General features: G+C 44.5%; 1 protein-coding gene across 1 annotated transcript; it reads right to left on the reverse strand.

The window, feature by feature from the left end:
- On the reverse strand, nucleotides 1-9,609 carry NEFM (neurofilament medium). Its single transcript, XM_039354195.1, has 3 exons — nucleotides 8,466-9,609; nucleotides 4,176-4,300; nucleotides 1-2,306 (listed from the first exon to the last, which is right to left on the reverse strand). Exons 1-3 carry the CDS (start codon nucleotides 9,549-9,551, stop codon nucleotides 596-598), a joined length of 2,922 nt encoding a protein of 973 aa, XP_039210129.1. The 5' UTR covers nucleotides 9,552-9,609; the 3' UTR covers nucleotides 1-595.
- Between the last annotated feature and the right edge of the window lie 240 nt (nucleotides 9,610-9,849).

Here is a 9,849-nt window from a genome sequence, read left to right on the forward strand (position 1 = left end):
TCATTTCCAATATGACCTTTATTGAGCACAAACGGCCGTGACTGTTTTACATCAAACAACAAAAGGTTGCATACTGTGCATGTCAACGTAGGTTCTCTCACGGACAGAAGTCCACCTTAATTGCACCAGTGAGGTAAACATAATTGTTAAGTAGCTTAAGGCTAGGGGAATTCAGGGTATTTATTTTTTTTTAAATTCATTATTTTGTTATTGTTTATTTGGCTCAGTTTATTCTTTGCATAATACATCTGAAGACATTCCTCAGAAGCGTCCAAACAGCAGCTTAGGAAAATTCAGCAACATCCCCTGGAAGAGTAACAGCTCATGCATGATATTTTGTTTTTTAAAAAGAAAATCCCCAAAGTTCTGCAGAGGGAGTGCACCGGGCTTGCATGCATCCCCTCCCCAACCCCTGGGTATGGTATGGCACAGAAATCATAAATAGATCAGAAAGAAAACCAACGGTCCTTTTGGAGACGCCATGAGAGAACCTGTTCTGCTGAGAAGCCGCCACTTTCATGCATTTTTGCAGCTGTCGTATGGCTTAACCTTTTGCACCAATCCAAGCTCTTTAGAGAAGGGGAAATGATTATTTTTAGTCACCGTTTTCCTTGATTTCTTTGATTATGGCATGTGAAGAAGTCACCTTCTCCACTGTCTTGGTGGACACCACTTTCTCTGCCACGGTATCGTCGTGGTCTTCCATCTTCTGGGTGACAGTTACGGACTTGGTGATGTAGGTGGTGGTCCCATCACCTTCACTGGTGACCTTCTCCACTTTTTTCGTCACCACGACTTTCTCTTCACTCTTCCCTTTCTTCTCCTCCTCAGAAGGACTCACATCCAGACCATTGGTGATGATACCTTTGTCTTCTTCTTTCTTGGAGTCATCTTCTTCCTCCCTCTTATCGTCAACCTCCCCATTGACTGCTATGTCTTCTTTAGTCGATTCCTTGGAAGTTTTCTCACTTTTCTCTTTTGATTCTTTTTCTGCACCAACGGTGGAAGCCTTTGTGGTGGAGATAACCTCTTCCACATCTTTCACTGGGGAGCTTGGCTTTTCAGGAGAAGCAGCTTTATCTGGAGTCCCTGCCTTCTCTGGAGAGGCTGCCTTCTCTGGAGTACCGGCTTTCTCTGGAGAGGCTGCCTTCTCTGGAGTACCTGCTTTCTCTGGAGAGGCTGCCTTCTCTGGAGTACCTGCTTTCTCTGGAGATGCAGCTTTCTCTGGAGTCCCTGCCTTCTCTGGAGTCCCTGCTTTTTCGGGAGAGGCTGCCTTCTCTGGAGTCCCTGCTTTCTCTGGAGTTCCAGCCTTCTCTGGAGTCCCTGCTTTTTCTGGAGATGCAGCCTTCTCTGGAGTTCCTGCCTTCTCTGGAGAGGCTGCTTTCTGTGGAGTCCCTGCTTTTTCTGGAGTTCCAGCTTTTTCTGGAGTCCCTGCTTTCTCTGGAGTTCCAGCTTTTTCTGGAGTCCCAGCCTTCTCTGGGGAGGCAGCCTTCTCTGGACTTCCTTTGTCTGGTGTCCCAGCCTTCTCTGGAGTCCCAGCCTTTTCTGGACTGCCTGCTTTTTCTGGAGATCCTTTGTCTGGAGTGCTTGGTTTTTCAGGAGATGCTATTTTTGATGGGGATTCTACTTTCTCTGTTCCTTCTTCCTCCTCTGCTACCTCCCCCTCTTGATCACCACCTCCATCTTCTTTACTTTCTTCAGTCACAGGTGATTTGGGGGGTGATTTGGGAGGAGACGTTTTCATCTTTTCTACCTTCTCTGGTGCAATGACTTCTTCTACATCTCCTTCAGGTTCTTCTGCTACTTCAGCTTCAGCTTCCTCAGCTTCTCCTTCTCCGGCCTCTTCTTCTGCTTCTTCCTCACCTTCTTCCTTTTCGCTTTTTTCTTCTTCTTTTTCTGATCCTTCTTGTGCCTCATCAGATTTTGCACCTTCCTCTTCTTCTTCCCCTTCTTCTTCTTCTTCTCCTTCTGGGATGGCAGCTGCTACTTTAGCCTTTTCCTCTGCTACGATTTCCTCTTCTAGAACTTCCTCCTCCTTTTCTTCAGCTGCTCGAGTTTCAGCAGCCAGATCTTCAGCCATGGCTTCAAGAGCTTCATCCAGTTCAGTTTTCTCGTTTTCTACTTTGGTCTCTTCAATGATCTCTTCTACAAACTTGTGTTGGACCTTTAGTTTTGGTGCTTCAGCTTTTGATTTCTGTATTTTGGTAGTTGATATTGTGACGGAAGGTTGCCTATGTGTAAATGTTGGCCCAACGATGCTTCCAGAAAAGGCACTGAATCTTGTTTCTTCACCCTCAAGAAGTTTCCTACAGAAATAAGAGGGAAACTGTTAATATGCATCACCAACATCTCAAGGCAAAGGTGTGTATGCATATGTGTGTGTATAGCAATAGCAGTAGCAGTTACAGTCCTCTCCAAGTGGTTTACAGAGTCAGCATCTAGCCCCCAACAATCTGAGTCCTCATTTTACCAACCTCGGAAGGAGGGAAGGCTGACCTTGAGCCAGTGAGGATCAAACGCCTGGCAGTCAGCAGAATTAGCCTGCAATACTGCATTCGAACCACAGCTCCTTGTATACACTCACAGACAGAGAGACATCTCTGTAAGAAGCTGAAATGGGTTTAAAATATAGTCTCTTTAGTAAGAGAGCATCTTATGTGCCTTAATATTCTCTTTCTGAACCACTTTGCTGATATGAATGGAAGAGATACAATTGGTCATTAACTTCCCATTCACATCTTCCTCTCAAGATAAGAGGAAATAACAATCAGCTCACTTGCTTCCCATACATCTCCATAATTTATATCTTCATTTTCCAGATTATGTACATTTCCGAGAGGTCATTCATGAATACAAAGAGGCGTCTACTTTTAGAAGTACTAAGAATCCTTGTATTGCCTTGAAGAGCATTGCATTGGTTTAAAGAGCTGTTGCCTGAGCTGGAATGCAGATTCAGCCCAGTGACCAATGTAATTTTTTTTTTATCAGTGACAGTGGCTAAATTGTGCCCTTTGCGTATTTTTTTCTTTTTGTAGTAAACTAATAATACCTATAGTTGTTGCTCTTTTCCTCGTGAAGAATTAGCCACTTTGAATGCCAACACAATTGACCACTGGACTTTTTTTTTTTTTTACTCCACATACTTTTGTCATTAAAGCGAACAAAAAAAAAATGAACCATTAAAATGAAAAGTATGATTATTCTTAGAGCAATTTGCTTTGCATACATGTACATCAGCACATTCTAGCACTTTCAAAATAGGTCTATGTTGGAAACACAGATGTTCAAATTCTTCAAGGAAGTTTAAATATTTAAGTATTATGACTTATTGACATAGAATTAAAATCTCTTCTTGGATAAAAAAAGATAGGCATGCCAGCCATCAGTAGCAGCATCCATCTAGCAAAACGAAAAAAAATCCTTTATTTGTAATCAGATATAAATGTTTACTATGGATAACCAGGGCCAATTGCCAGCTATTTGTTTGTGATCAAAATAGTTCCCTAGATTAGCAATTTCCTGGAGCTTTTTTATCTGATTTTGGAAAAATCCCAAATAATCCTAAATAAAGATAAATAAATAAAGTTTAATAGCAATGACGTAATGGTGTAGCTATGTTACTAATGTGAAATTAAAAATGTTCAGTTTAATTTTCCTTCTGGGGTTTCTAAAGGCGTTTAAAAGTAGAAAATCTTCCATTCCAGTTTGGAGCAGCTATATTTTGTGAGTAACAAAATGAGAGAGAGAAAATGAAGTTCAAGGAACAGCACCCGCTAGTCCTACTGACTTCAGCAGGACATGGTTAATGTGGTAGCTCCATAGCATAATGCTGCTACCCAAATATAAGTTTAGTTGACTTCAGCAGGACTTAATAATTATACTTAGGACAGCAGCATAGTCCATTGAAAATCACTGTGGATCTCTTTCAAGCCAGTAAGTGTTCCATCAAAGGAATTGTGTGGCTTTCTACTACACAGAATACAGAGTTATTTAAGAAGCAACAAGCATAATTACTGGACCAGATATATAAATTCAAAGAGTGCTAAGACGCCAGCGAAATTCTCAGCTAGCAGTCACAGTGCCTCCTCTGTTGCAGATGAATTGTGCTGCAGCTTTAAAAAGTGTCTGCAATAGAAACTGCCTGTCTGGTTACATCTGCATTGCGTTCTCAGTACCTGTAGGCAGCAATTTCAATGTCAAGAGCCATCTTGACGTTGAGGAGATCTTGGTATTCCCTCAAATGACGTGCCATCTCCCACTTCGTACCTCTCAGCTCATTTTCAAGCTGTTGGATCGTGTCCTGCAACCAAGATACAGATGGTTCTTTAGCATGGGTACAAAAAGCTCACTACATTTGGATACTGGGGGGGGAGGGGGATTGAAGGAGAAGATAAAGTGGGAAAGATAACAAACTAGAAACAGAGATTTTATTTAAAAAAAAAACAGATTGAAAGCAGAAAGAAAGGATAATGAATTTAAAATTTTATCTTGACCAGAACGAATAGTTTTTTATTTTTTACAGCATTATAAAAAATGCCCAGTGCTGATGAAGTTCTAGGAGCTCAAAGCCAAGAAGCAATAGAATTTTAGTATACAATTATTCTTTTGTAGAGAAGATCCTTATTGGAGTATCCCTTTTATTAAAAAAAATCTTAATAAACATTTCTAAAAATTAAAAGATTTTTTCCAATCCGGCACTCTCTAAATGCTCTGGACTAGACACCTCATCAAGTCCAAATTGGCCAAGCTGGCTAAGGCAGATAGGAATCAGGCTAAAAAAAAAAAAAAAAGGTTGAACCTAAAAATGTCAAATGTCTGATGGTTATCTGGACTCAAGTTTTCTTTTATAAATCATGCCATTTTTGTGAAAATAAATTTTGGCATCTTGAGAATCAGAATCATCTCAGTTGGGCAGGAAAAGAGGGATCTTGAAAAATGATCTCTTTCCGAACAACAAAAATGCCTGTAGCTGTTTGTACCGCATAGATACACATCTCTGAGTCAGCACTGACTTGGCTAGTTTAGTCCCTGAAGTTTTGTTGGCAAGATTTGGGAAGTGGTTTGCCACTGCCTGTTTCTTAGGGCTGAGAGTATAATCCAGTGCAGTGAAGATTAACACAGGTTTCAAATCAGTGAGAACCAGTATATCTGGACCAATAAATTCTTTTGACTGGTCTGGGTCCCCCAAATTCTGGGAGCAGCTATGAACTTCCTAACTCTTTTTTATTAATCAAGATTCAAATCAAATTATTGGCCCAAAGTCACCCAGTTCTGCCTAAAGTGGGACTGAACTCGAAATGTGCCGGTTTTTAGCTTGGTGGCTTAACCACTAGACCAAACTGTCTCTCTGCAGCAAGTACTTAGGATTATTTATGTACTGCAGCTAAAATGGTCAGCCAAGAAGCTTCCTTTTTAAAAACCAGTTGACTTTGATCTGAATAGCGAGAGGTGACTCTTTTTCCAATTTTGGTTCAGCTTTCTGAAAAGGATCTCTATCCAAAGATCCTCTGGAATAGCATTTCAATGACAGCAAGAAAAGGTAACTTAGTGGAGGGAGTGGTTCAGTTTTGGCAAGGTGGATGATGCAGCAGAGCTAGTAATTATATCCTAATCAAATCCTAAGGAATTTAATACAGGTTAGCATTAAGTCTTCAGAACTCATGGGAACAATATGGTACTTAACGCCCAAGACAGATTTTCCATATCTACAAGATTTTTACTAGGAAAAAAAATATATTTGGGCAATAGATAGATTGGGAAATCTCTGCAGCCAGGATCTTCATTAAGTTCAGATAATTCCTGCAGTGCAAGAGATTTTTCCCTGGGCAATCCCAATGAATGTGACATTGGTTTTAAGTTGTCATTAGAAACTGAATTTTTGGCATATAAAGAAAGCTGGTGCTATTAAGTGATGAAACCTTTGCTCTGCCTTGGACGTTGCAGTTATACATTCTGTCACTGTTTCCATTTTTCACTTCTGCAATGGCCAATTTTGCAGCTGTAAGGGAGATGACATTGCATCAATTTCTGAAATACGGGTAGCTGGAGGTTAAATTATCCCAAGAAACACAGCCTATCTGATCTGCTTGCTGACTGAGGTTTTTCCTAATTTTAAAGGGTTACATTTCTTTTTGTAATGCTCAATGTCACTCAAGAGCAGACAACTTTATGACTTTTGACGCCAGCCAAGTTCTGCATTGCAGAACCTCGGGGTGGATTGGACAGGATAAGATTGCATTAGACTGACGGACTTCCTTCCTTTTCTCTTTTTATCTTCTTCCTAAAAGTTAATTCAGGGAAAGTCATTTAGATTTGTAGAGTCTGCTTTCCAAATGGCCTCACGGAGGATGATTAAACTGGATTTGAAATAAAATAGCAGCATGGAGTCTCCTTTTGCACTGGACTAGTCTGTTCAGAGCTTGGCTGAGCAGAAACCCCTTCTGCATTGCAGGCAATTGCCTCCTAGAAGCAAATGTTACTGTCTGTTAAAAACAAAACACAATGACTGTCACTTTCAGGTTATAACGAGTGATCTTGCAACTGTCAGATTCCTGCTGAGTCATCAGCCTGCAGATGGATTTTTGAGAAGTGTTAAGGAAAATAACTTTGATATCCTAGAAATGTTGGGTTTTTTTAATTGCAGGTATGCTTAAAGCACAGTTTTATATGCAGATTGTTCCCATCTTATCATTTTATCTGTTGTCTCTCATTTTATAGCCTCTTTAGGTCTATAGAAAAAATAATAAATACAAGAAGAGTAGAGCATTCTTGATTTGTTACTTGTTTCAACTCTTCCATCATTTAGAACTATGTTAATGGATTACAAAAACCCTACTTATAGGACATGGCTTACAACTTAGATGCTTTGCAATTCCGACACAGAATCATATTTGATGCTCAAGCACAAAACATTAAGTATTTATCAGTGCTGACGACTGAATAGAATACAATTCATAAGTGCTTTTCTTTTTCTCCACCCCTCCCCCCAGATCCACTTTTTTGGATGCTGTTGGAGAGGCAGGTTTGATTAAGCTTATTAGCAATTAAGGCAATCCTCTGAACATTATTAAAATGTCTCAATTTATTCCTTTTGCATAGTGAATCTCTCCTATTTTGCCTTTTTAAAACCAATCCTTTGGGGGTTTTTTGGTCAACATTAGTAACCCTTAGAAAGAAATTGGAACTTGAATTAACTTTGAAGCCTTCTCTCCCTAATAGTGCTAATAGTGTTTGGAAATAGATTGCTGGGACTGTGTACAGAACCAATTTTCCTTCCCTAATCCCTTTTTCAGCAGCTGCATTTTTAGAGAGAAAACCCCAAGAACTGCATTTCTTTTTATCCCAAGCTTCTCCCCAAGCAACTTCTGATCCAGCACAAATTCTATTTGATGGAAATCAGTTGCATAGTCTTCTCAATCTGTGCATTTTTGGATGGCCTGAAATGAAAGTACGATTTATTTATTTTTTAAAAGGACTCTGCATCTTATGAGCTTTGAAGTGCCATTTCCCATTCCAATCACCCCATTCTGTTACAAGATGACATCTCTTGAGGTGATGTCCCACATACTAGAAGAATAAAACTTCCTCTTTGCTCCATTCCCCCCTCCCTTTTGTGGCACCCCTCAAGAAACTGTGTTAGGCCCCCCCCTCTCTCTGCACCCCTGGCAGAAATTCTGGGGCTGGCACACTCACCCCCAAAGGGTGGGAACTGCCAAGCAAGACATTGGAAGGAGGCCAGGAAGAGCAGAAAAGCAAGAGGCATCTCACAGAAGTATTGTGACACTGATCTATTCCCCAAAGAGGCATAAGGAGAAATTTTGTCTGGTCACTCCCATTTTATAAATGGATTTGCCCTGCAGCTATAACTTATGGATTCCAGTTTGACTCAGATTTGCAATTGGGACGTCACAAAGACTCTCCCATTTAGTAGGGATGGTTGAGCTAATGAGGAAGGAGATAGCGTTTACCTTCCGTCCTTTTCCTGCCCCTCCCAGTTCCATTATGTCTGAAAGCTGGCAAAATCCTCCCCCCCCATTTGACTGTGGGGAATAGGCCTCTTCCTGCCCCATTTCCATCCCCCCACAGCAGGAATGTTAAAGCTGAAAGCCCCCCTTGGATGTTACCATCTTTCTCATGGAGGTGGGTGCATCAGTTGGTCTCTCCCCTAGTGTCTTAGTTTAACTTAGACAGGATGGGCTCTTTCTCCTCCTCCAGTTATTGTAGGGACTTATTGTTTTTTCATTTCCCAAGTCCACTCCCCCTCCCATCCCGCCACACCCCCTTTGATTTAATCTTTCATTTATCCATGAAAAGGAGCCCCCCTCCTCCTCCTCTTCACCCCTCCCCTGTCGCAATCCGGGGGGGGGGTGTTCTACAAGCTCCAAAAGAACCCGGTTCCAGGAAGAGTTTCCCCTCCCTCCCTCTCACCCCCCCCCCGAGATCATCTATCCGAGCCCTTGGCTTACTTGGTAAGTGGAGAGATCCTGGTTGTGGCGTTCCTCAATGTCGTTCAGCTGGCGCTCCAAGGACTCCTTCGTGCCGCGGACGGACTCCAGCTCGATGCTCTTGGCCTGGAGCTGCCGCCGGTACTCGGAGATCTCTTCCTTGGCCGAGCGGATGGCTTCCTTGTTCTGCTCGGCGGCCTCGGTGAGCTTGGAGTAGCGGCACTTGAACCACTCCTCGGCCTGGAGCATGTTCTGGTCGGAGTGGCACTCGAGCTGGGAGCGGATCTCCTTGAGGGCGGACGAGAGGTCGGTCTTCAGGTAGTCCTTGCGCTCGACGGAGACGTGCGAGGCCTGGATCTGGGCCAGCAGATCGGCCACATCTTCATCGTGGTTGCCGCGCAGGAAGGCCACCTCGTCCAGCAGAGACTGCACCTTCTTGTCCAGCTCGACCTTCACCAGGGACGCCTCGTCCATGTCCTTCCGCAGGGCGCGGGTGATGGCGTCGGCGTCGTCGCGGAGGCGCGCCTCGTCCTCGAAGCGCTCCTTGAGGCGCTGGATGTCCTCCTCCAGGTGCTCCGAGTCGAGCTGCAGCGCCGCCTTCTCGTGGTTGACCTGCTCCAGGGCCACGCGGAGCTCGCGCAGCTCCTGCTCCAGGGCGACGCCCAGCTGCGAACGGCCCACCTGCTTCTGCCGCAGGGCGGCCAGCTCGACCTCCAGCTCCTTGTTCTGCTGCTCCAGCGAGTGCACCTTCTCGATGTAGCCGGCGAAGCGGTCGTTCAGCCCCTGCAGCTGCTCCTTCTCGTTGGAGCGGCTCAGCTTCAGCTCCACCGTCCCGCCGCCAGCGCCGGCGCCAACGCCGCCGTTGAAGAGCGACGACTGGCTCAGCTCAAGGCTGTCGGTGGAGCTCAGCACCGTCGAGCCGTAGGAAGTCCGCCCGGGGCCCACATTGCGCTTGTAAGCCGACGAGGCCGGGCTGGGCGAGCTCCGAGACCAAGACTGAGAACGGAAGCCGCTCGAGGGCGACCCGCTGGCTCGGCTGAAGGTGGTCCGGCTCTCGGCCACCCGCCGGTAAGACGGGTTGCTTAGCGGCTCCAGCGTGTAGCTCATCTTGGAAGACTTAGGAGAGGCGCCTTGGGCGGGTTTCCCGGCAGCGGACGACTCTGGAAAGCGGCGCCTTTTATATCGGAGCCGCACATTGTCTCCAAAAGGGGCGGGCTGGCCGGCATCGCGCGTGCCGGGGAGGCGTGGCCAAGGACGCCCAAGTCCCACCCTTGGCGGCCAAGCCACGCCTTTCCCCTCTCGCTTTCTCCCCCGGCCAGGAATTTCAGCCTAATTCCAGCTGTCCGTTTCTGGTCCCATTCATCAGCCTCGTTCTTTTTTTCCCCCTTCGGCCTGTATTTTCTCT

Source organism: Crotalus tigris, unplaced genomic scaffold, assembly GCF_016545835.1.
Source record: "Crotalus tigris isolate CLP2741 ecotype Arizona unplaced genomic scaffold, ASM1654583v1 scf7180000018549.3470463, whole genome shotgun sequence".
Lineage (NCBI taxonomy): Eukaryota > Metazoa > Chordata > Lepidosauria > Squamata > Viperidae > Crotalus > Crotalus tigris.